The following is a 27,693-nucleotide window of genomic DNA, read 5'->3' on the forward strand; positions in this document are numbered from 1 at the left end:
GACAGCCACCTCAATGCACCCCCATCCCACCCTGCATAGTATATCCATAATCCTCCAAGTTGGGCACATTATGGGCATCCCTATAGGACTAGGGATGGAGGCTTCATTCAAAACCAAACTGAACCAAACTTTATTTTGCCTCCATGTAAGGCAGTGGCATCGGCCACACAACTGTGCTCTCAATGGCCCAGCCACTTAATGTCATTGTAGAGCATTTTGGTGAAAAAAAGAAGGCAGCAGCTGCCTTGTTGTCTTCACTGAAAGGCCCCAGAAAGAAGCTGCTTCCAGTTCATTTAAAGTTAAAGAAAACTGGTTGGGTAGAGAGTACAGCTTTTTTTCTGTCACTAATACTGCCAGCAAAAGTGACAAATTAAAGGTTCATTTGAAAGCAAGTAAACAAACCAATTTCCTGGAAATTGGTTACATTAGTTTGTTGCAGCAAAAACAATAGTCTTGAGGCACTTCAAAGATGAACAAATTTATTCTGGGATTAGTATGAGTTTTTGCAGACACTGTGGCATCTTTCAAAGTGTTCACAAAAGCTTATACCAGATAAATTCATTAGTCTTTAAGGTGCCCCAAGAGTCTTCCTTGTAATTTAACACTCCCCCACCCCCAACACACACAAACACACACAAACAGGCAAAACAAGGGACACCTTTGCCTATGGTAAGCAGTGAATTTCTGGTGGGAGTCAAAGAAACAGTTGCCAAATTCATGGTCTGCAAATTAAGCTGTAATAGTTACCGGTCATCTTAGGACACCTCAGTTAATCAATGAGCAATATGTACAAGCTTTAAGGTGCAATCCTATGGGGATGTCTATAGTCTCCACTGGAGGTGCATGGGTATCCCACGCAAAGCAGGAGAAGACCAGATGTGAAGTGGCCACTGTGGTTCTCCCACTCTGCAAAGCAACTAAAAGGCTGATTTCCACCATCTAACCACAGAGCTTGGATGAGGATGAGGTGCCACCAGGATGTGTCCTATTCTGACATTATTAGTCTCCTCCTCTCCCCTCACCACCATCTAAATGGCCTTAAGATCATCAGTGAAGGTCCCTCTCTGAGAGCTCTTACTAGAAGGGCCTTCTCAGCAGGAATGCCCCGATTGTGGAGTATGCTCCCCAGAGAGGTTCGCCTGGTGCCAACTCTTCACTCATTTTGGTACCAGGCCAAAACTGTTTTTTACCCAGTTTTTAAAATGTTAGCTTTAATATATATTTTATATATTTTATTTTAAAATCAAGTGCTGCTGCCTGGTTCTAATTCTTTTGTACACTGTCTCGAGATTTTTTTGATAATATAACTTGATATTGAAAAAATTAAAACAAATAAATAAATTCCTTATTGGAAGTGACCTCAGATGTGGTTCTTTCGGGTGGGTAGGTGGGGGCAGACTGTGTTGAGCATGGTCTTCCAGCTCTGATGTTGGAGGCATGCTTCAATATTAGAACTTGGACTCTATCTAGGGGCCACAGGATCTCTTTGTTAATTCATTTATGGTGTTATGTGGGAAACTCACCCATTGTCCTGCTCTGCTGTAAGAGAACGGTGCTAGAACTGAGTGAGACTGGCAGGGAGTAGGTTGAAGAAGGGGAGAAAGGCCTTTGAAAGTGACTCATTGGGCTGGCTGCAGCACTAGAATTACCGTTCACTGTAACCTGAGCCTGCAAAGGGAAAAACAACAACACCAAAGTCACATGCCATTCAGCTATCCACAAGAGCTGTCTGAATCCCACAGAAAGACCAGCCATGCTCACAGCAGTAGCTGGTTGCCAGTTCTTAGCTACAACATAACATCTCTCACGCCCGGCATGCTATAAAATGCAGCCCACACCGTATCAAACACCATCTGACACCTTGGGAAGGGTTAGGGTTACAGAAGGTGTCTGAAAGTCCCCAGGCCAAACCCACATCTATGTTAATATGGTACAAAATTCAAGATGGCAGTAAAATACGTTCTCCCAACTTCCTCTCTGAGACTGTATTTACATGAAGGAAAAGGCAAAGCTGCCAACAGGAGGAGCTGAAATCCCTTCTCAAGTGCTGCAACAGATGTTTGGGTGCAGGTCACATGCAAAGGTTGAGTTCAAACCACAGTATCTTCAAAAGGTAAAGCGATGGCTATAAATACATGTGGTTGTGCAGTTAACACTCTATCCACTGAATTCTGCACAAATGCCTGCCTTGTTCTTTGGCAAAATGGTTCATGCTAATATTTAAGGCATGCTTTGATTTATTAAAACTACACAGTGGCAGCATTTCAGTCACTCAACAGGCTTCTGCTTTTTTAAAAAATTAAACAAATCACAAGCACTGAAACTCTTTTACAGTGCAATCCTACACATTTACACAGAGGTAGGCCCTGCTGTCTTCAATAAAGTCTACCCCCAAAATGTTTATATAGGTGCCTTAAGGTGCAATTCTATGAAGTGTAGCCAGAAAAAAGGGTGTCTAACTCCCACCGTGCTCCAATAAGCGATCTTGTGTGAGTTAGCTTTTTTCTGTCTGTACATGCATACAACTGCACCCGTGGAAACCAATGGAAGATGCTAAAGAAACATCACTTTGTGACACCTTCCTCTTTCTTCACTTTTAATTGCATTGATGGAACTGGACCTATAACTTTCAGTGTGTTGTGGAGAATGTACGGCATGCATGAGGCCAGCTAAAATTTTCAGCTTAAACATTTAGTTGGAAGCCACTGAGTTCAAACATGTTGGCCCACACGTTTAGGACTGAATGCTATCTTTGTTAGGCAAATCTTAAAACTTTCTGGAAATAGAGGGCCATCTCATTTTATGATCTTAGTTTAAAACTGTTTTTCAGCATGGACATGTTTATGTTTTTGTAATATCATAAATACGTATTGGACATGTTCCGGTTTGCATTGAGCATATAGCAAAGTCTCCTATACAGGTGCCTCATCTGAGAAGAGGATGGACTATTCCCATTATCAAGTTGCCTGATTGTAACTTGCATATGTAGTTATCAGATAACATTCATCTCCAGCCTTTTGACTGATACATAAGGGCAAATGCATTTATTAATAGTTATTTCCCTTAAATTACTTAAAGAAGAAACAACCCTGAAAAAGAAATAATGCATGTTGTAGGAGGTTAACATAAAATTATTTATACTTCTATTCCTGCAAGGCAAAAGTACTTAAAGTGGGGAATGTTAGTTGGAAAGGGGACCCCACCCCCCCAAAATCAGAAGCAACTTCATGCAGTCAAGTGATCACTGCTGGTGGGAAACAAAACTCAGTTAGGTGATATACTCATCAAATATATCAAAATCAATTTTAGGAACACCTGCACCATAATGGTCGCTCAGGACTTTCTGACAGGTTTGCAGCTTGCCTTAACATTCTGCCTGAGCATTTTGTAGGGAAATTTATTTAAGTAGTCCTGCTTCTATTCTGTACACCATTTCTCTGTACTACAGCATTCATTCAAAGCTTAAATCTAGGGCAAAGCCACAGAGGCTCTTCTGATGCCAAGGGCTGGCCCTGGAGCAATATTTATTTATTTATTTATTTTTCAATTTATATCCTGCCTTTTTCCTACAAAGGGCTCAAAGCAATACAAAGCAATAATAAAGGAGAGAGAATCTCTGAGAGTGCACGAAGTACATTTCCCTCACTACTTCGAGCAGCTTTGAATGAGACAAGCATGTGAGACTTGTTCTTCCTAACATTCCACTACATCACTCCAGTCAAAATACAACTTTTGCAACTCTCCTAAGAGATGCATACACTCTTGGCAGAAAAGTGCTGTATGCATTTCCTGGTTTGGTAAGGCCACAGTGTTGTGTCTGGAATAGAGAAAGAAGAATCTGAAAATGATTTTATGGACTCTAGTCTTTACCTAGGGAGGCACAGAATTGTTCAGATTCTCACCTAAGAGACCCTACCTTGGAACTGGGCACTGGAGGGACAATTCCCCACCTGTTTGCATCTGGTGCAAAATGAACTTCATCGGCTGCTCTCCAAGGCTGGGAAAACAACCCTGGAAAGGGGTAAAAGGAAGTGGGAAAGGGGGCAAATGGGAGTGGTTTGGATACAAAGTTTGCTGGATCTGTTCCAGCTTCCTTCCCTGTCTCTGACGCATCCCAGCTAGACAGCTTAAAATAGCCATCTACCCTTCCAGCTTTGCATAGGATGCCCAGAAGCATCCAAATTTGGGGTCCTAGACAATTAGAGAGTGTCTTCTGAAATTTTCTAGATAGCTAATATTCTCCGAATCCCACCCTGAAGCTCAGTTCACTTTGCTCTGTTTCCTTTTGAGATCTGTTTTTCTTTTCATTTCAATGAGAAATTTGAGCATTTCAGTATGTTCTTTCCTCTCATAAAGTGTGAAAATGCATACTTAAAAAAAATGCAATTCTCTTTTAAGAGTGTACTTTTTAATCCAAGTGCAAGTTCAGGAACATGCACACTTTTCCTGAAAAAAATACACTTATCTTCATGTTCCATTCAGGTGTGTGAATTTGTGTAAGAAACACATCAAAATGAAATTCTTGTATATCCCCCATTGCGAAGTAAACAGCAGGTATGAATTGCTTGTGCTTCTTGCTCAGTGCACCATAACCAAAGAACTTGTCCTTGAATTGTTGAATTAAAAGAGCAGATTTTCTGAGATGGAGGTTAAAACTGAAAATACATATGGTGTACCTGAAAAAGATGTATACCTCACCCCAAAAACAACAGCAACAAAAGGATTATGAGACCCAATGGATTGGAAAAGCATAAGACCAAATAAAATAAAAATTAGGGAAGTTTTTAAAAAGCTGGGTTAGGGGGAGCCTGTACCAAGTATCTTCTCTGGAAGGAGTACTGAAAACACTAATTTATATGTAGAAAGTGATCAGACCAGGTAGCTACCATTTCAACTTCCACATGAAGGCTGCCGCCACCAGAATATCAGATCTATCTATGAGTAAATTTATTTTCTGCTACATGTGGGGAGTTTACAAATGTCATTATTAAGAAATATCATCAGTTACCAGCATGCTCATGAATTAAATGAGGTGACCAACAAAGATTAGCTCTGTTCCATTTTGGCAGCCTGGCTGAACAAAAGGGGGGAGGAGGAGGAGGAGGAGAGGAGGAGGAGGAGGAAAGCAGAAGGATAATTACATGAGAGCCGGCAGCGGTGGAGGTTAAGGTGGTGCCATCTGACACGGCAGACATCTGGCTCAAGGTTGGGGAAGGTGTTTCAGAATGGTCAGTAGTATCATAGTTACAGCTCTGTAGCTCATCTAGAATGGCAGTGGAGGCCTCGCTCACTGGGCGAGAAGAGAACTCGCTCATGGCTGAGTCGGTCATGACAGAGGCCGTTTCAGTCCTGTGGATGGTACTGTCGGGAGCTAGGAAAGGGAATGTATATGAGAAACGCGAAAGGGCCAGGGTTCTATAAAAGCGTGAAGGCCAAAAATGGTCGCGTGTTGGCAAGATGCCTGATGCTGCGTGGGTGCCACTGTCAGGTGAGAGAGAGGGTCTGTTAATCGACACCACGGGAGGAGGAGGTGAAGGAGGCAGTGACGAAGCTTCAGCTGAAGTTTGTCTGTGTGTCTGTGATGCATTTACCTCCATCACACTGGCAGTTACTTTCTGGTTTCCAAGCTGAGTTTTGAGAAACAAACAAACAAACAAAAATAAGAAAACATATTACTAAATTGAATTCTGGAAAAGTCTTCTCTTTATCCTTTGTTGTGTGCGCATTTTTTTTTTTTATATATATATCACATACCGTGTGTTTCTAGCAGTCTTAGGAAGGACAATTGAATTGATTAGGAAATAAACATCTCATTACAAAAGAAAACAAAGTGAATCTGTCAAGTATCAATGGAAGCAACGCCAGAAACTAGAGTGTGTTGGAACAAGCATTTAAGTTGGTTTCCAGGGCTTATACGGAGGGCTTGTTCAAATTAGATTTCATTAAGTTGTTTTTATGTACAATAAATATTAAAGAGTTTTTATGAAACCACATAATTGCATCTGCTTTTTTCTTTTTGCAAAAGATAAGCTTATTTCTCAAAAGGCTCCCATATACACATTTCCATGGAAGGAAGCAGATTATATCAATTTGTGGTGAGGACTAGACAAATTATGCATCCTTCCTGCATTACTTGTATGGTGAGGAGATGGGCAGGGGATTTGTGCAATTAAGGGGAAGTGGGGCTCTCCTGCCGTCCCTTTCTTAATCTCATGAGCATCCCTGCTCTTTGGCATCCATTTATTTTATGTGGCCGTCAGAAAAAGAGAAATGTATACACAATATATTTCTAGCCACATTTCAAATGTCCATACCCAATATGGACATTGCTATTTACATCTGTGGGAGGGAGGGATCACAGCACTGAAGGCAACACAAAGAGTAACTGTACTTCCTCTAAATCTTACAGCACCCCTTTCACACAAATATTGTTCGAAGGACATTATACTGCTAGTGACCTGTTTGAAGTGGACACGAAGTGGTATGGGATCAATACAAAACAGACAGTTTTTTGTGACTGGAAAACTGAGGATTGCATTGCTTTTGAACGTAGGAGCTTGTCCCATTGTTAAAGATAATTCTTCCTAATCAATCTCAGTCCTTAGCATCAGAGGCCCAATCCAAAGATTAGGCCAAAATCCCCCCCAAAAAACACATATATGGGAGTAATTCCTACAGAACTTTGTAGGACTTGGTTTAAATGTACTTGGGATGGGGCAGATTTTACTCATTTCAGATTCTAAAAATATACTCTGCGTTCACTTTGCCAGTCAAAGGGAGTTTAGCACCTAGTACTGCCGGTATCATGGAATCTGCCTCAACAGAACATGTATGTGGCAATTGTTTGCCTATTTACATCATGTAATGAAGGTACATCTCTTATTGTTAGGAGATGTACATCACAGGTACCTCACTTAGTGTTAGGGGAGTGGAAAAGATCTTGAAAGCCAAGAATATGTGTGGAATGAAAAGTTGCTCTAATGGATTAAGTTATAGCCAGAGAGCTATGAGTAGCACCTGCGTGATGTAAAATACATCACAACAACAAAAACAATAACAATGCAGAGACTGTGCAGATAGGCCAAGGTTTGTTATATACATAATATAATCAGATAATGCACCGGGAATGAATTAAAAAACCCTAAGCCATTTCTACTAATTTCTTCTTCCCAAATGCAATTTTTACAAAGATTATACATCAGACCTTGCTGAAGTGCTCTGTGAACTAATTTCCTGCTGTGTGAATCAACAAAAAAGCTTTTAGCCATTACTGATGTATTATGAGCCATACATTGGAAGGAAACTGCTCTTGACTTTGGCACTAGTAGTTCTATCTTGCAGAAGCTGAGGAGCTGCTAAATTGCTTCAAGGCACACAGTATGTTTATTACAACACTTAATATAAAAGACCAACAATCCCAGTACACAGGGCCTGGCTTACTGGAATGTTTCAAATTATAAACTACTTGATCCAGTTTAACACAGAGATATCTGAGAGACTATGGCTGGTTCCTTGGGTTGTTGTAAGCAAAACCAAAAGCAAATTACTCATCTTCTAGAAATGTTTTCAACCCAGCAAATTTTCTTGAGCTATTTAAATGCTCTTTGAATCCATTATCTTGGGGGGAAAGGCTCTTTCAGTACAAGCCAAATTGAATTACTTTCATGGATCTGGTCCTTAAACTGACTGATTAGTACTTTTTCATGAGAAGTACCTAAGAAATTCTGAGTATATACCTGAGTATAAGCTAGTTACAAGATATCACTACTTCAAATCAGTGGCACTGTCAGACATGCTGATATATGTGTGCAGAAGAATCCAATGCAACACACGCTAAAGGTGATGGACTATAGGTTTCATCATCAGATAATGATGTTTAAGACCACTGCAGGGTGCTAGGTTAGGAAAGGTCCAGAATTCTAGCTCTTTTTATAGAGGAAAGGTGACTAAGAAACTTGTACAGATTGAAGGACATAGTTTATGGAGCAGCCAAAGGTTTGTGTGCAGAAAGTATCAATCCATGGCATCTCTTGGTAGGACTAAGAAAAGTCTGAAGTCCTGGAAAGCTGCTATCAGTAAATCCAGTGAACTGCCCAGAGAGGTTCAGCTATTGGCTAGCACTGAAACATAATAGTAATATAATATAAAATAAAATAAATTGGGCTAGATTGACCAATGATTGGACTTGAATAAGGCAGACTTCTATGTTTTAAATATATTTCAAAATACCCCATCATCAATGAAACAGGAACAAATAACCCATCTTTTTAAAAGACTGAAAAATGACCCTGAATGAGTAAATAGGGTAATTTTTTCCGATTATGACTGACTGAAGGCAAAAGTTAGCCATTAATTATTGCTGCTACCATTGGCAAAGTGGAGAGTTGGTGAAAACTGTGCAGGGAAAATGTTACAATGTGATCTTCATTGCTAATTAAAAGGTATGTTGTGTATTTAGATCCAACCTAATGACTAAATGTGTGTATGAGGAAGGCACAGTGGAAAATGCAACACAAGCTATTTTGAGTGCTTCTCTAATAATACTTGAGTGACATTCCAAAAAATTTAATAAAATTTTCCTAGCAAATTATAGCTGAAACATAATGTAACTGTCAAATCAGATTGATAAAATCCACAATGGCTTCAACAGGGAACATGATCCAAAACCACATGTTTATGACGGGAAACTCACTTTTCAAGTTTAGAAATGGTCTACTGCACATGAACAATGCAATTGTTTTGCACATAAAAGACAACAGTCCATGAGCATGTTAAATTCTGAATGTGAACCACTGGACTGAGACCAATGACTGTTCTTTCACCCAACAAAATCAGAAACATATTTAAATGTAAATACGTCAGCTGGTAGTTAATAAAATTATACTGCCAATCAAAATTTGAATTCTGGAGTCACTCTATCAATATTAACGGGTATACAAAAAGTACAGTTCCCCAGAATTTCAGCCACAGTAACTTACAGAATTAATTCTGACGTAAGTTTCAGTTTGAACAAATAGTAATATTATCATGGATGAGCCACTCAACCATGTGCAACAAAACATGTGCAATTAAAAAGTGCTATAGGCACTGATAATATTGTATAGGAAAGGGCCATAATAGTGCAAGCTGTACTTTGTTTCCTTCAATTGATCTCTCACATGATATTCAAAGAGCACTAAATGTACAGTTAGGGGCAACAGTTTTACAGCACACACCTACGCATGTCTACTCAAAAGTAAGTCCCACTGAATTCACTGGGACGTATTTCTTGGTATATGCAACCTTGGAATCCATATATACAACCAGTATTATGGTTTATTGCTTTGTGGATTACCACATTTTCTGATTAACTGCTACTATGGGAAGAACACCTGAAAGGCTTGACAATTAAAACTAATCTCAGGCTTTGCACTGTTGTACCTAGGATGTCTCATTGTTTTCTAGGATATAGTGAATCAGAATCCATGTGGGGAGAAGTCCATAAGAAATTATCAGCATGTGAAAAGGCAAGATAAAAGCCACTTTATGGCAATTTCCCATTCCAAAATGGTAACATCCCCATGATATGTTATCTATATCTTGAAAGAGAAACAAAAACCAAAACTTAAAGGAGCACACAATTCTTGTATTTTTGGACCGTGGCTTTGGCTCAGCTGCACAACTGAGAGAGAGAGTTATCAGATTCACCCGTCCATGTGATGAAAATGAGCCACAGCAGCTTCTTTCAATCACCAGCATGAGCCAAACACCTTTTGTCTGATTACCCAGACTGCCCTCTCATCTGAGCTCAGGTAGCGTGGTTTGTTTGAGGTGAAAGACATGACCTGTTGTTGGGTTATTTGAGGGTTGTTTCAACATGACAAGTCACCTCTGCGCAGGTACATTAGGCTAATGATGACTGGTACATGCTGGCTTACTGAAGTCATGGTGACTTGTTCGGTTAGGCAAACTGGTCCACTGACTTTGCTTTTTTGGGAAATTTCTAATAAGTAGAAACAGGTGCATTATATGTGTTGTGGTCAAGTCTCAAATTTTAAAATAAGATGCATAAATGGGTGGAAGTTAGATAATGACACCACATTGCTGGCCTTGCTTCAAAAGAACAAGATACAATTAAGAATCTAAGATGTAAAAGTGAACTGATTTTGGTTAATTAACACATAGGATAAAACAACACACAAAAATCAGGATTTCTTTCACACACACGCACACACAAAGAGAAATGGGTAAAAATACCTCTTATTAAGAGCCTTGCTCAACATTTTAAAATTTGATTCTGAGGTAGGTGTGAAAGTTCTTTGTGTCTGCAGAGTTGGTTTTTTTTTTTTTTTTACTCTGCCTTTAATGATCTTCTGGGCATGTAGGACAATCACAATTCAACATCTGGAGATATGGTATATCTCAGAGTGCTTGGTGATTTGAGGTCATGCATTTAATTTATTGTAATGAAACATAAAATAAGTCTTCATCTGCTGCATGACACCTGTTCTTTGGCATGTCATGGATCTGAGAGACATTCTTTTTATTTCATCCACAGAAAATTCATTTCAGAAAATTCATTTCAGTTGCCAGCCCTATTCAGGTGACCCACTTATGGCTTGGAATAGATAAACATGTGATCTGGAAGTAGAGCGGGATCAAATGGCCTCTCCCTCTGGCATCCACACAAACATCATAAATGTCTGCAGACATGTGTACAGATGTGCACTTGGAGGCTTTCATACAAGCCCCAGTGGCACAGGGTTCCAGCTTGCATAGAGCCCTCCAGATGTTCTTTCAGAGCCTTCTCTGCAGAAGTTCATATGTAATAGTGTCAGGAGCTTGAGGCGTCACTGATACTTGTGAGTGCATTGCATCACTATACACTCAGAGATATGAATTCATCAAAACATGTAAGCACACTTAATACCCTTGCAGGTAGATGCTCATGAGCAATGGCAACCAACCTACCATAGGCATATTCACTGCCAACTTCCATTGTCTACACATGCCTTAGAGCACAGAGATTTATCTACCTATTTATTATTTTTAATATCCTGCCTTTTTCCTGCAAGGAACCCAGGGTGGCTTACAGAACCTTCTTCCATTCCTCATTTTACCCTCAAAAGAACCCTGTGAGGTAGGTTAGACTGAAAGTCAGTGACTGGTCCAAAGTCACTCAGTGAGCTTTATGGTCAAGTGGGAACTAAAACCTGGATCTCCTGAGTCCCAGTCTAATACCAGTGTGGCACAGTGTTTGGAGTGTTGGATTGGGACTCAGGATATCGGGGTTCTAGTCACTACTTAGCCATGGAATTCACTGGGTAACTTTGAGCTAGTCATGTACTCTCAGCCTAACTTACTTCACAGGGTTGTCGTTGTTGTGAAGATAAATGGAAAGGAAGAAAATCTTGTAAGCCACCTTGAGTTCCTTGCAAGAGGAAGACAAGCGAGACAAAAATGTAGTGTTATTTAATATATAGCATAAATTTTCTCACTCTTATCTCAGCACTCACTTAGAACCATGAATATGTTTGCCTTTAGGGTTCAACATGTCATCAAATTTCTTTTGAGATACTGAATAAATTTTCCCCCCACTTTTACTGTAACATATGGCCTAACCTATATTTGCCCTGCTCCTATGAAGAAAACTAATTCTCCACAGGGCAACAAATTTAATACTTTTGTATTCAATACAATGATGCCCTGAACTTTCCTTAGATCTACGGTAGCTGGCTGAGGGTGAGTTATTTTATTACTAAACAGAATCCACAAACACCTAAATTTATATCAATACATTACACACCAGAGACAAGCCTCACCTTTTCCCTATTAGAAAACCAAGCAGCTGTTTATAAATCTAATGGGTTTCACTAATGGGTTTCTCAAACTAAATTCTCCATAAACAAAAGGAGTATTCCACCCCACCCTGCCCCAAACATTACTGCACTATCTAGCAATAATCCCTCAATTCAAATGTTAAAATAACAGATAGTTTAGAAGTTGCTTTGTGTATACAAAAAGTTAAGACTTTACTATGGCCAAGGTACTGAATGGATGGATGACGTTGAGAAGTTCATTTAAATTCTCAAATCTGGGGAAGTGGTGGCCACGTGTAAGCAGTATGTGTAAGCAGTATCGATAGTGTGCTAATGGAACTCAATGCATGTACAATATCAGTAACACTTGCTAGTGTGATGGATTTCCTGTTATTGATACTGAGAAACCACTGCGTTCTGCTACCGGAGGCATGGAGGATAGGTGCTGCTCAGGTGTTTGTAGACTGCAGTTCCCATCAACCCAAGCCAACAGAGACCATGGCTAATGGGAGCTGCATCCCTGTGCTAGTGCACCAATACACTGGCAATTTCTCCTCTGTGCATCCCACCCAAATGAAAGCTGAGAATTCATCAAGAACTTCTTAGTGGATTTTGCCCTTAGCCTGGTGACGCAGTTACTCACGTCATAGTTTAATCAAATCATTCCATGAGGATCTAATGAGCATATCATCACAAATTAATTAAGCAACATCATGCACATTTTTTCTGTTCTTTGGTGAAATGCTGAGAATCCTTTCCTGATTGTCTCACCAAAATGGCTGATTCATATTACCCAGAAGTGGTGAGGTAAGTGTGAGTGGCTGGTGCATCTTTACCCCTTAGGAGAGATCCATGAGTTCAATAGTCAACAGAAGCCAACAGATCACATAATGAGCCTCGTAAACCCATCCCACAAGACAAATGAGGGAAGGAAGCAAAAGAAAGTGCACGAGTCACAGGTGCTTCATTTCTTGCTTCCAGTAAAACCAGACCTTAGTTTTTATTTTACCAAGAGGTTTCCAAAAGAAATGTTTTTACAAAACCTGGGAGCATTTGGAGGCTGCTAAAAGTAGCTCTTTACTGGAATGCAAATCCCTGGGGAATACAAGTAAAAATAAGCCCACATGCTTTTTTAGCTAACTGTGTGGCCTGTACAATGTGGCATTTTTACTTGCTCCAGTTTCTCAGAGCAGTGGCAGAATAATGAAAAAGGCCTGGCTCAGCTTGCTGTCCAAACTAATCACCTCTTGCTCATTTAAAGTCCTTCTGCAATTTGTCACATATGCTTTGGTTGCCTCCTTCATCCTAATCACCCTGGCTGGAATCCAAATTACCTCATGGGATTTTTGCCTTTCCCCCCTTTTTTAAACAATAGTTACCCATGCCATGTTATAGACCATGTTTGAAAGTGACTTAAGTTTCAAAGATGGTTTGCCATGTCAAGGCAAGGCTACTATTCTAGAAATTCCAGTTTAAACTTCCCTTGTACAAACACAACTAGTGACACTGGTCTTTGCATCCTGGCCTTTATGGACAGGATCCAAAGTAGTCCTCGTACCAGCAGGAATACTCTGCTAGCAAATAGAAAGCTAGGACTTCTTAGAGCAATCAGAAACCAGCCAACACTTAGGATTTCCAGAAAGGAGCAAGTCAGTGGAGCTCACATAAGTTAGTGTGAGCGACTTGTCTGGTTCTGGAAATTGTAGTTTCAGCTAATTCTAGGGCTGCTCTTGTAAGCCATCATTCTTGCAAGCATGTGGGTGGAGAGTTACAGGCTTCTGAGGTTACGTGTCCATCCTGGGATCCCAGTTTGGTCCCTGGAGTTCCCCAGAAGGCCATGCTCCTTTGCCCTCCACCACTCCTTCCTCTCAGCCACTGCCAGTTTGATGATTTCTTGCACTTTATGCTCTCTTTTCCACATTATAAAAGGCTGAAATGCCTCTGCTAAACTACAATATGTGAGCATTTTTTTTGCATTTTACCCCACCACTTTTGCCTTCAGCCTTATCCACCACTGGGATGCCGTCTTCAGGAGCTTCTCCAAAATTAAATGTGGCTGTTCAGACCGAAAGGGATTCCCAGCCCCTGTGCTAATACAACCAAATGAATCCTGGCAGATGGACAACTTTGGATAACCTTCCTATATTTTGATTCTGTGAATTCAGGGCAATTATAACATGGCCTCTCTCCAGAAGATCTGTTTTTAGTTTGAATAATAAAAAATGGCAACAACAGTATTAATGTAGTTGTCAATAATTATTTTGCTTCCCTACAACTTCTTTGCATAATGTCTTCTAATTCTTATTACATCTCATAACAACTGTATCAAATAGTTACATTTCTTGGCTCATAACCATTAAATATGCTGTTCTCCTGGCCATTTCAATATTGCAGTGGCATCTTTGGAATCATTAGGCCAAAAAGCAAGCACACAAGAAATGGTAAATCCTCTACCTTGATATGTCATTTATCTTATCCCTTTGAGGTCACCTTGTTATGATGGGGCGCTGAACCTTTTTTGGACTGAGGGCCAAAATGCATTTCTGAGGGTCTCCCATTGCAGTGGTGGGAGGGGCCACAGGGAATAGGACTGGCTCCAAATACTGGCATATTTAGAATGAGGAAATAACCATGGAAAAGCCAAGAAACCACTGTGGTTGGTGGTGGGGGAAAGGGGTCAGGGTCAAGGTCAAGATCAGGGGAAAGGAGACATCGACATCTAGGGACCCCAGGAGAGCTGAATTTGGTTCCTGGCCCTGAAGTTCTACAACCCTGCATTTCTCTATATCCTACCTTGTAAAGTGCTTTGCATTTCAAATGGCACCATAAAATAATAAACTACGAATATGTATAGAAGACAACAAAATGGCTGGCCTTGTAAAAATGGCCCTGTTTTTAGTCAGGGTTATTTTGCTAGTCTGGCATTTTCTCACTGATATACAAAGTGAGCTATCTAGGGCCCATTCAGACTTGTTTCCTTCTAAACAGCACAGTCACCAGAGTAGTGCCAAATGAAGTACAGAGATATCCACTAAAGATGTAATTGATTCCTAAACCCTAGCAATTCAAGACCTGAAAGGGTGCAATCCTATGCATGTTCAGACCTACAATTCCCAGCACATTTCCCATCACTGGTGTCTGTAGGACTTTTTATGTCTAAAATTGCATAGAATTGCACCTTAAATGAATTAATTTTCACAAATCCTATGGAGAGCTAAGCACCAGTGCATCACATTGACTGATGCTTTCAGTGCAATATAATTAACAAAATAATTTGGTGCATACCCTGAATCTGTGTCTGTAAAGTAACAAAGAAGGATCTTAAATAACTTCCCTGTGGAAGTTCAAAGACAGATCATGGACTTCTCACTTCATGTAAAAATTGAGGTGCAATATTTGGAATCCAGACAAGCCCATGTGCCTATGCAAAGTACATTTGTGTGTGTACATGTGTGGAAAGTGTACTGTTCTTCCTGTTCAGCAGCAGTACTTTATACCTGATGGAATGCCAAGTGGAGTCCAAAGTTGCCCTGACTTTGGATGAAGCTTTTTAGGGTGTGCAGTTAAGCTTTTTTATGGTAGAAAAGGGATGACAGAGAACCATTCCCACGGATGTGCAGAAATTCTTTGGAACCTGAAGACTTCCTATAGGATACACAATATCTCCAAGTAGTCATTCAGAGGATGCATCACCTCTGGAGAATCCCTTCCCCACAGGATGCAATTTTGCAATTTCAAGGATTCAGTGCTCTCTTAATATGTACCTAAACATCACTCTTTTTCCTCATTTCTTCCTGCATGGAGGTGGGCCAGAAGCATATTTCAAAACTAGTAAAAATAATGCAACGCTATTCTCAAAATGGTGACAGGTAGTTTTACCCAGGAATTGTAGCTGCTAGTCAGAGCCAGGTGAGTAGACTAAAGAGAAAAACGTTAGATGACACAAGAAAGATCTAAAATAAAAAAGACAAGAAAAAGGTCGTATACCACATCACATTCTGTGGACTGTGCAGAAGGAACTGTAGACACTGGTTGCGTATTGGCTGGAGGCATCTTTGAAGTGTCTGCAGAAAGCCTAAGTGGATGTTGTTGGCTTTCAGGTGCTGCTTTATTACCAGAGATGGGAGCTATCTGAATGGAGAGAGATGCTTTGTGTATCTCAGGCACAGGGTTACAGGCAGGTGAGACAGGCCTCCGTGGAGTTGCTGATGCTTCAACAGGCACAGGCTGTTGCTGTGTATGACAGGGAACACTACTAGATGCATTTCGTGCCCGAGTTAATTTCAGGGCAGAAACTCTACGCTTTTGAGATTGTTGTTTGTGACCTTGATGGACAGCAGTTCTAATGCCAGCTATTGTTTTTGTGCTAGAAACCAAAGCATGTGGCTTAGTAATTTTGTGTGTGTAAGACACACTTGTGTTAGCTTTTTTAGAATACACTGTCCTCCGAAGAAAGTCCTTGTTAGTACAGTAGTCAGCATCAGAAGGAGATTTCTTAGTTTGTTTGGTTGTTAAGGACCAGGAGTTACTTTCACTCTTCTTGTGATTAGTTATTCCAGATCTACCAAAACTTTCCTTCCTAGGAGGTACTGGGGGTGCCTTATTTGCCAAAAGCATCCACGCAATGAAAAAATATTACAGGAGAAAGAGAGAAAGCAAAACATTAGCAGGAAAGTAAACTGAGTTAAGACATATCAAATAGATGCAGTGATACAAATCCAACCAAGGTAATACAAGATTTAAATCAGGCCTCAACAAACTTCAGGATTCCATGTTGGAATATTTTATTTGGAAACCCCAATTACATCAATTGACACTGCAATTCTACACATCTATATGTAGACATAATAAGCACCATTGGACTCAAGAGGACTTTCTCCCAGCTAACTTTGTATAGGATTGTACCCTTAGAAACCATTGTGGTCAGTGATGACCATTTAATATGAATAATTTTTTCCATTGATAATATTAATTCTTTTGAAAATAATCAGTAATATGGATTATCGGAACTACACTGTTCCAACTGTAGGGATAAAAAACTATTTTGATCATGCACAATTTAGATAATTGCAACCAATGGACTATTGGGACAGGAATGAACATATACTCCTTTAATGTTCTAACTGAAAATAATAGAAAGTATTTCAGATCCTTTGAAGAACTGATAGATGTTTTCAAATTATGTCAAATTTGTGAGTGGTACAATTAAATTGTGTTGCAGTCCTGTCAGAGTATAACAAAATTTTATAGGAATAAGAATCTAATTTCTTTCAATAAATACTCTTGAAATGTAAAGCTTTAAAAAAGGGCAACCACACCAGTATATATTCTAAACCCAATGAACAGTTCATAGCTGCACTTTTCTCCTTTAAAGAAATTTAGTGAGAAGCAACTGCTCTCATCCCAACCAGTTTAACATTTGTATGGGTGGTCAAAACAAAGTTTATATCACAGACTGTTATGAGTAACATTAGGAAAGCCTCTAGAAAACAACCATTTGAAGAAAATTGTCCCTATCTATTTTGAAATCAGAGTACTAAACTATAGAATTTCACATAGTGTGGGTGTACGTATCTGGCATTTTACCTGAGTTGGTGATTTCTTTTCTTGTAGATTTGGCCGGACACTCCGAAAGCCTTTTGCTGCAAGAGAGGAGCTGCTAGTGTCTCCATTCAGTGTCTCTCTACTCCCATTGTTAAATGATCTCCAAGCTTTTATATGAAAAGAAATCCAAGCAAATTTATTTCTAATGAAGAGTTGTTCTGATTATGTAACAACTGAAATGCATGTGTGTGTGTGTTTCACTGATCTGAATCTACAAAATATAGATGCTGGCGCCAAATAAAAAATCTAAGGGATAAAATGCATATGATTCAGCAACAAAGAGCAGATTCATAGTATTAACTGCAACAGAAAGACAAGCAGACATACTCTATTCAACTTGGCAGGGAACAAGCTGTAATTTGGCTCCTCCTCTCCTAGAGTGTTTCCCTGCATGGTCATCCCACTTCGTCATTAAATGTTTCTGAAACTTTATGAATGTTTTTATCCCCCACAATCACTTTCTCAACATTTCTATTAGACCTTAAGTCTGAAGGCCATGACTGATATTTTCTTTTTAGTTTTGTGCAGTGCCTAGAAGAAAGCTAGGGATGATGGTAATGATGATCGTGATGCTGATATCTCAGGAAATTAGAAGAAGCATTACTAAGTTTGTGGCTTGGCCAAAGTTTTACAAGGGAGTTGTTTTCTGTGAAACAGTAAAACTCAGAAACTATCTCTGTAAGAATCTCTTTGACTATAATTCTGTGGATAAGCTCCCTTGAACTCAATGGGATTTGTTTCTGTGTAGACATGTACAGGATTGTATTACAAATGTAATACTATGGCTACAGTGTTGACCTTGGAGTTGGGAAATCCAGATTCCAATTACTGCTGTATCATGATGCTTTACTAGCTGGCATTGGACAAGTCATTACTTCTCAGCCAGACTTTCTTCTCACCACATATGTGTGGATAAAATGAGGAGAAAAATATTTCACGCGTGTCTTGAGCTTTTGAGAAGAAAGGCAATATATAAATGCCACACCTAATACTAAAAAAATACTCAAATAAAAAAATGAGTTGTACCCAGTGGTGCTATTTCATCAGTGGAAGGAAACCACCAACAAAATGGATTTCCACCCCCCCACCGCACCACCACCCTTTGTCCCCCAGATCTGTTCTGGAGCATTAGGAGATCCTTCAGATCAGATCTGGAGTACACAGGAAGCTTCACTCACTAGGAAAGAAGTGTGAATAGATCCATTACATGAATGTACACTTCCACAAAGACTGCAACCAACCCAATATAGATAGTCACTGAGATAGTCAAACTTTCAGATGTACTTCCAGCCTTGGTGTGTATGTCATGCTACAGAGCCAGGCTCAATGTGGTATTATTAGCAAAGAAGGCCAAAAACAACTTGGAACCAGGCTACCTGAGGGACCACCTTTTTCCACTTCAACCTGCCCATTCACTGAAATCTACAGATCAGGGTCTCCTGGTTGTCCTGTTGGCCTGTACTGGAACATCTGATAGAAATCCACCTTTGGAAATCTCTCTCTGCCGCACTGTGACAGCTTCTATTTTGGTGTTGTTTCAGTGCCTGTTGAAAATGCATCTTTATCCAGGTATTTGGTGATGTTAATGTCTGGTTTATTTGTGTGTGTTTTATCTTTGTAGTTTATTCGTAATTGTTATTTTAATAACTTTTGTGCATTGCCCCATGATTTGATAATGAAGGACAATATATAAAAATTAAAGCAAACGCATAGGCTCATTTGTCATGTCTGGGATCTTTCTTATGTGCATCTGCCCACAGTCTGTTACTTCAGCGGTGCACCAGTCATGATGCAACTGGATCTGCACAGAAGATGTATTTATCTGAACCAGTTAATTGTTATAAGTGAGTTACAGGACTTCTAGCAAAAAGACAACTCTGTAGCTTATTGTTTCCCTGAATTACACTTACACTTCTATGGATTTCCTAGGTTCACAAGCAGCAACCAATGAAATGCAGTCAAGTGAAGGAAATGTAAATGTCGAGTATGCCTAATTGTTATAGAGAAAGACCAGGAAAATTCATGGTGCTGCTAATTTTGGTGACCCTGACGTGCCCCTCATTGGGCAATTAATTCAAGTTGAAACAAAATAGGTTTAGCTCATGCCAGATTCACACACACATTTGACAGCTTTTATTTTTGTATTTCAATAATGCCTGTCGTTCTTTGGATGAGAGAATGTAGTGGCCTCCAATTTTAATTCTGAAAGGAATATGCTTCAGCTATCAGATATCTGGAAAACATAGTGGCTTGGAAGGAAAGAATGAGAAACCTCAAATGCATATGCACTGCTTCATTTAGACAGCAGGATTTATAATAACTGTAGAAAACAAGTAGGGGCTCAACCCTATGCATGTTCGGAAGAAAGAAAGTCCTACAATTCCCTGCATTTTCCAGCCAGTGCAGATTACCCAAGGAAATTGGTGAAATCTGCAGACATCAAAGAGGAGATGTAAGATGACAATGGACATAGTATGGATACTTGTATAGATGCAACTTTCCACTGGTGAGACACATTATTACTCTACTTCTGGATGAGGTGTAACTTGGATAATTTTTTAGCACTTGCAGTTATAAATGATGCCCTGTTAAATTTAGCCATTACTAAACCTGTTAATTCTAGAAGTGAGTTTAATTTCCTCTGTCTCCCCTGCTACTTCCTAACTAAAAAGATATCAAGCTGTTCTTGCTTTAAATTACTGAGAAATGTTGGAATGCAATGAAAATATTATTTGGTTGGATGTCTGGATTTAAGCAAGTCTCAACAAAGACGAGTAAAAATTGACTTGTTGCCATCCATTAGCAAAAACTCAGTAAAATTTAAAAGAAAGGCTTTAGGTTATACAGAAAGATGATCTTCAATTCAAAGTTTAGACTGATCTCAGAAATAGTAAAATTTATTTAGGAAAAGAATGGGATATTTAAACAAGTTTTATTTATTCCACACACAAGCAATACTATAATGTTTAGCCTTAAAAAATCTTATTTACCTGAATCTGGAGACTGGGAATCAAGTCCTAGAAAGCAAAAAACATTACAGTGAGCATGTGATCGGTTCAGCTAGCATGTTTAATATATGCATATATCTGTGATCTTCAGGGCAATTTACTTACCAAAAATAATTGCTATGCATGCTTTGAAGTTAACTGCACTAGCATGCCGCTGCTGCTAGGTAACTCTTTTCCCTAAAACTTCTCAGAGAGCATGTGCTGGTGGCCAGTACAGAAATTAAATAAGTAATATAATAAAATAAACAAAGCCTTCAATGTTACTTCGAGAGCAGGCTTCAGGATAATTCAGTAGAATGTACTTCAAAATAAATATACACAGGGTCAGGCTGGATGGCCCATTCTGCTTTCCTTGTTTGGCCAAAACACACCTGACACTGATGAACAGAGCTCAACAGTTTGTGACCCAGAATATCAGCAAGTCAGCCCAACACAAGGACATTTTTATTCCCATTTTAGACTGGCCTAGCTTGGACATAGCACTAAACCATAGATTAGCACTACAGGAATGAGTCTGGGGCTTACGCCCCACAACACACATGCAAAGCAATTGGAAATATGCTTAAAACTGAACTAGAGTTGGTTATGGTCAACAAGGACAAACTGTGTTTAGTTTAAACTATGGTTTATTAAAGGGTAAAATCATAAACTACACTTTGATACTCACTTGTTTAAAAAAAACCCCATATTTTAAACTGAACACATTTCTTCCTGTCAGACCTAACAACCAAAGGTGTTTAGTTAAATAACAGAAGTTGATGCTTCCAATCTCTTTTGCCTGGTTTCACTGGAATGAGAAAAGGAGGTATGCATGAACCTTAGGTTCACAAAACTTCATTTCCATCGTGCTAAACAACTGTTTAAATCAGTCCACGATGTATACTTAACTGTAGAGGAACATGCAGGTGACAGTAAGAATCAACGATCTCTAAGACTGCATTTTACACTGCTGTACCACTAACCAATGTTATCTTGTAGGGATCACCAAGTAGTTATAAAAGCCAGTCCAGGGGTTGAGCAGATGTCCCATGTGGAGAAGTATTGCCAGCTGCTTATTCTGCCTTTCTCTCTGTTCCTGAAGCACTGTTTACTTTTGCCAGACTGCTTAACATGAGGCCTAAGAAGCAGTCACTGAGACAGTCTTTAGAAACAGTTGCAGCTAACATAATCTCTATCTCTTTGAGGACTGTTGCAGTCACCATAGGGTTGTATTCAGTGCTAGAGCAGATCCAATGAAATGGGATTTAAGTTAGACTAAACAAGGATACAGTGCATACCCTCTGCCATGACAGAGGTGCAACATCAATTACTCCCACCTTGCTCCTTTCTCCCATTCTGATCATATATGCACCCTCCCCACCTGCTGTTGGGGCATCATGAAAGTCTTGTGTGTATAAGAATATGCACATAGCCAAAATGGACTAAATGAAAAGCTGAATATGAAAAACTGTGGCTATTTGGCCATTTGCAATCAAAAATATTTTAAGAGACTAGATGGCTTAATAAACTGGGGCCTGATGCCCAGGTCCAAGTGATTTACTGCGATGTGCAATCTTCCTATGCAGAAAGGTTGGTAGAAATTCCTCTTCTCATGATAGTTCATTTTATTTATTTATTTATTAAAACATTTTTATGCTGCCCCATTCGCTGAAGCCTCGGGGCGGCTCACATCATGGAGAAGTCATGGTAGGAATAAGCAGATGCTTGAACAGGAAGACGTGGTAGGACTAGAAATAAATGTAGACATGTCTCGTGCTCACAGACTGCTTTTATGCACATCTGTCCTCCTAGATTCTCTGGTTCTCAAACAGCAGTGTGAAAATACGATGAGATGTACAAAGGACTGCGCACCTAGGGAACATTTCAACAGGGCACAAGACGGCAGATGTTTCCTGACATCCCACCTTGTTTTTGTTCACAGTGATTATATGTGAGCCCTGCTTAGTGGACCACTTTGAACTTTTAAACGAAGAAGCATGTATTAAAAATGACAACAACACCTCATTAAAGGACCTGGAAAACTAACCACTTGCTGCCATACATTAATGTATTGTGTGGTTTTTTTTCTCTCTTGCAATGCTTTGCGTTTGAAACACAATGCACCTTTCTTCTTAGGGAAGCTTGTTTAGCTAACTTGTTCAGGAAACTGGTTAAAATGCTTTTGAGTAGGAAAATGTTAGAATAGGAGTGGATAAATTCAGGTGGTCTGGGGCAAATCCCATACTCCTAGCCCATGCAGGACCAAACTCCCCCCACATCTTGACAAACTAAATTTGTCCTTCTTAATCCTCTGCAGTTATTTTCTACTGAATTTTGGCAATAAAGAATTACTGCTGACTTGCTGTTCAATTTTGCTGGCAAGGCAGTAGCCACAGGGGCCATGCACAGACTGTATGTTTCCCTTTTCTGTACTGGAAGGCCATGGCTGATGTGTTTAGAATTCAGGCATACTTTATGATTTACTGGTGTGTGTGTGTGTGTGTGTGTGTGTGTGTGTTAACTTTGGAGATTGTTGTAAATGTTAGCTCTGTATTTTATCATCTTGTACTGTATTTTTCCTATGATATTTTTATTAGTTTGCAAACTACCATTTATTACCTTTGGATCAACTGGAATATAATTTCCAATATATAAATATATACCTTCCTCTTAGTCTAATTGACCCCTAGTCTAATAGTTCCCCTATACTCTACACTGGTCAGACCTCATTTAGAATACTGTGTCCAGTTGTGGGCACCAAAATTTAAGGAAGATGCAGAAAAATTGGAAAAGGTTCAGAGGAGGGCAACAAAAAGCATCCAGGCTTTGGGTATGTTCCCCTATGAGGAAAGACTGAGAGAACTGGGGATGTTCAGCCTTGAGAACAGAAGACTGAGGGGGAGACATGATATCAATCTGTAAGTACCTGAAAGAAGGTCAAGATCTCTTCTTGCTCATACCAGAGTCTAGGGCATGGAATAATCAACTCAAGTTATGACAAACCAGATTCAGTCTAGATATTAGGAAAAGTTTTCTAACTTTCAGAGCAATACGACAGTGGAACCAGTTGCCTAGAGAGGTGGTGGGCTCTTCCACACTAGAAACATTCAAAAAGAAACTGGACTGTCATCTGAGTGGGATGGTGTAAATTGGTTTTCTGCAACAGCAGGAGGTTGGGCCTGATGGCCTTCTTGGCCCCTTCCAACTCTGCTATTCTATGATTCTATAAGCCACAGCCACAACAGAAAACAAACAAACAAAAGAATGATTCTGTTTGCATTTTAGCATATTATAGTTTTATTGGGGTTTATTCCACACCTGTTAAGGTGTGCTTGTTATAGAATATCTGGTCAAAACACTGAGTGATTATTTGTGTTTGGGAGAGATTAGTGAAAAACTAAGGGAACAGTGAAGCAAGTCATCCAGAGGTTAGTCTGTTGTCAGTAGCAATATTTATTGATAAGATCCTCCCCAAAAATGTAAACCTTTGCCTTGGTCCCTTTCTTCACACAGACAGAATGAAAATCCTTTCCCAAAATTAGTCTTTGATTTAGTATACAAATATGCTTTATGGTGAAAGTTGTAGATCACTTTAGCTCTTTTAAGGTAGTTACATTTTGTTATATTTGAAAACAGCATGGAAAAATGTATTTACCCTTTCTGTATATCCTGTTGCATGCCTAGAAAATAGCTATATAACCTGCATTGATTAACTGGAATTACATTTCCCTTCTTCTCTCTGTGCTCAACTCAGGAGACTGCAGCAGAGGTAAATAAGTGCTTACAGCTCTGATATATCACATGTTCTGAAGAAAAAATTCAGTCAGTTAATGTAACTGTTGCATTTTGTTTTACTCTGATCACTGCTTTATTAGAATGAGAGTAAAAATAAAGGATGCTGTTCTTCCTTTTAATGGATGTCATTTTACACAGCTGTTTTACACAGCTACTGCAATATAAAATGTAAATACAGATGTTTCTTAAAGAGTCATTTTAAGTGTAAAATCAACACCAATGGTAGTAACTGGCAATTTATTGAGATCGGTTTCTCTTTCAGAGATTTGTGAAGATATGTTAGATTATTCATATAATTAAGCTGTATACTACAGGAGTGTTACGGCTGCTGTAATCAACATTCTTTCCTTACTTCCATGAGTTACTTTCAAATGCAGATTCTTTTAAAAGCTTCTCTTTCATGTTAATAGCAATATGGACTTCTTAAACCTTTAAGAAAGACATGAGTCTTATCATTTTGCCATTGCAAACGTTTAGAACTGAGAGCTGCATTTTCCAGCTTGACAGTTTCCATGGCAAAACTTATCCAAGGGTGAAATTTAAAGGCCAAACCCACATCAATTTCTATAATCTGGTTTGTGTGTTCTAACAAGCAATGGGAAGACTTTTTAACCCAGCATTCTAAAGGGCACTCCAATTACAACAAATGCTACATTGCTTCCAGTTTGGTCCTTAAGTATGAAAACCATTTCCTATAAAAATGTGGTCAAATGTTCATATATAATGCAATATCCTGTTAAGCTTAATGGGACACTTACATTGTTGTTTTAGAGAGAATATTATAGTGGCTCTTTCTTTCACTTTTCTTTTTTTGCCAAGGAGTTTAAAACAGTTTCTTTCTGGCTGAGCAAACCAGTGATAAAATAGAAAAAGTAAAGGCAGTATTCTATTTCATCATACAGCCAGCTCTCCTATCCTTTTTGGGTGTGCTCCTTGTCTTGGTATGCTTGCCCCAAAAGTAGCTTAGTCTGACTAAATATTGCTATGCCCTTGTTTGTACATGGCCAATGGTAAGGATACACAGTGGTGTGGCTTAGTGTTCCTCTTCTGTCCAGCACCCTTCACACAGAGAACATTTGAGCTGGGCCTCTAGCTCATGCCTGATTATGGATCCTGCTCTCATGATCTCTCTCCCTCAAAGGGGTAATGCGGCAAATAAACATGAATCTCATGGATCGGCCTGGAGGCCTTGGGCTACCTTCCAGTTCCTCCACAGTGTAAGGGTCACCACACATCGTGGTAGCATCTGATCAGATTTAACTGTGTAAACTTATGAGCTAGGAAGTAAATGGAGAAGAAATCTGTGCACCTGCTGAAATAGAACAGAGAAGTATTGAAAAGTTGGAGGACACTGAGAAGTGTCAGTTCAACACTTAAAAGCAAGAGGATGAAATTGTCCCTCCCTTTTGATGCACTTAATTTTGGTGTCTTCTTCCCCTTTTTGGTGCTTTTCAATTGACTGTTTGATAACTAGGCCATGGTAACTGTGCATAAATTAGCCTATTCTATGACATCTCACCTTGTCAATTTCTATGTGTGTTACCTTCCTCACCTTCACTGGTTCCATGGAGAGCTGACACAGACAAGCTAGACAGGGCAGCCCTAAGAGTGCATTTGCACACCTGCAAAAGACCACTAAAATAGCAGCAGCAGAAATAGTAGTAGTACTGAATTGCAAACACATTTGCATTACATTCTGGGACTGAAAAATAAAAAAGGGTGCTGGTTGGTTCAAGGTGCTGCTTGGATAGTGTCAAGAGCTGTCGAGCATTTGCAAGTGTGAATTAACTAACAGCGGCAGGGGATTTTGCTGCTTTTGCCCAGTGGCTTGCTAGCTTATTCTCACAACCCATGATGACGTTTCTTTCCCAGGTTTGGACAACACAGCAGCCCATCATGGATCAAACAACCCCTAGAACAAGCCATGCCAGGATGGATTGCTGCCAAAAAATAGCTTATTCCATGGGAAGTAACCTGGGTTTGGATGGCACTGTAAACTACATCGTCTAATTACCTAGGGTGAGTTGTCATGTCATATGAACTAAGTCACAGAGTCATGTGAGGGGCTGCAGCCACCCAGGAAACCGAGTGATATCCAGTTCTAATACAAAACTATACAAAGGCACAGCACGCTGGAATTCAAGGATAGTACTTCATGGTTAATATAGTTATACCTGCAGTCAATAGGTTCGGAGAACTCTGCACCCTCTTCACAGCTGTTAATTTGACAGACATGGCAGCACGTTTGCGAGCACACCCACCACTATCTGAAAGCACAAAATGACACAGGCACAGGCCCACAACATAGCGAGCAAGCACATGCAACAGATCAAGTGGATTTAAGTGAGATACGCAAATGTGGAGAGTGGAGAATTCATGCAGTTAGAAATTGCTATTGGTCCTTAGGATATGGAGGTGTGTACCAAAGGAACGTGAAAAAATATACCGCCATTTCAAGGAATACATGATCTAAGAAACTTATGATGTGCTTTCCACTATTGGAAAGTCACTTGTGTATACCTAACTCACCACAAAAAGACTAACATGGAGGATTAAAATAGGCACAACATTATCTTCTCAAGTAATGGCACAGTTAGGTCAGTTCTTTACACTGTCTTCTTCCCGACTGTGTCTGTGCTTTGGGTAGCCAATGGATAACATCAAGCTCTCGGTTATATTCCCTGGAATGCAGGGGACAGAATGAGCAGCTGAGTGTCTACACAAGTCTCAGACCAAAATGCAGTGCCTCTCTCTCAGGGTTTGGCTGGTCCTGCAAAGCAGAATATAGCTGAAGAAACAGCACAGTCAGAAAAGCTTAAACCTCCTTCAGTGCACTGCATGTGCTTGAAATCCCATTTAAGCTGTTCCTATTTCATTGATCCAATGTGTTTGGTTATACACCATTTTATGTGCCCTAAACTTTGTGAAGGAGCAGGCATCAGCACCATTGCGACATCTAACCACTTCCCAATTTGCCAGCTCAGGGAATCATGCTTGTTACATACATCAAGGGAACCTGAATATGAGACCAAATTTAGGACCCAGCCAGGAATGTAGTGTTAGTGCCGCAGATATTAGTGCTCCAAGCGCCACTCCCTGCAGGAACCCTAGGAGGATCCAAGGACTGATCAGAGGATCCAAGCAAGCCACATGTGGCTTGCAGACTGGGGTTGGATAGCCCTGCTTCATGGTGTAATTGCAATAATCATACAAAGTTTTAAAAACCGACTCCTTAGTTCTACTTTTATACAAGGGCTAGAAAGCTGGCAGGACAAGGCGAGACTACTGAAGCTAAAGGAAGTCTAGTTCTGTTTTCCCATACACAAAAGCCCACCTTGGCTTACTTTATGCGCAGGAGTTCTGCCCAGCTTGCTATGACTTGTTTTTGCATGTAAATTGAAATAGCAGGAGGTGCTTGAGGATAAAACAGCCCTTAAATTACCCATGGTGGACTGTTGTAACATGCATTTCTGCCATAAGAAATTGAAGACATCAAGAATAGGAAACTC

The 27,693-nt window shown here is 39.8% G+C and overlaps 1 protein-coding gene across 47 annotated transcripts in view; it reads right to left on the minus strand.

Moving 5' to 3' along the window:
• Positions 1 to 27,693, minus strand: part of SORBS2 (sorbin and SH3 domain containing 2) — a 205,143-nt gene that overhangs the window by 76,748 nt on the left and 100,702 nt on the right. For 23 of the 47 annotated variants that reach the window (XM_044455070.1, XM_044455068.1, XM_044455067.1 and 20 more), the window contains 5 exons: positions 20,393 to 20,419; positions 17,385 to 17,509; positions 15,786 to 16,397; positions 5,142 to 5,627; positions 1,524 to 1,668 (listed from right to left, as the gene is read on the minus strand). In XM_044455070.1, the coding sequence (XP_044311005.1) occupies positions 1,524 to 1,668; positions 5,142 to 5,627; positions 15,786 to 16,397; positions 17,385 to 17,509; positions 20,393 to 20,419 (1,395 nt within the window). The remainder of the gene's footprint in view (positions 1 to 1,523; positions 1,669 to 5,141; positions 5,628 to 15,785; positions 16,398 to 17,384; positions 17,510 to 20,392; positions 20,420 to 27,693) is intronic. The other 24 variants (XM_044455095.1, XM_044455051.1, XM_044455059.1 and 21 more) reach the window with 18 other exon arrangements.

The sequence above is a fragment of the Varanus komodoensis genome, unplaced genomic scaffold, assembly GCF_004798865.1.
Source record: "Varanus komodoensis strain SLA01 unplaced genomic scaffold, ASM479886v1 scaffold8, whole genome shotgun sequence".
NCBI lineage: Eukaryota > Metazoa > Chordata > Lepidosauria > Squamata > Varanidae > Varanus > Varanus komodoensis.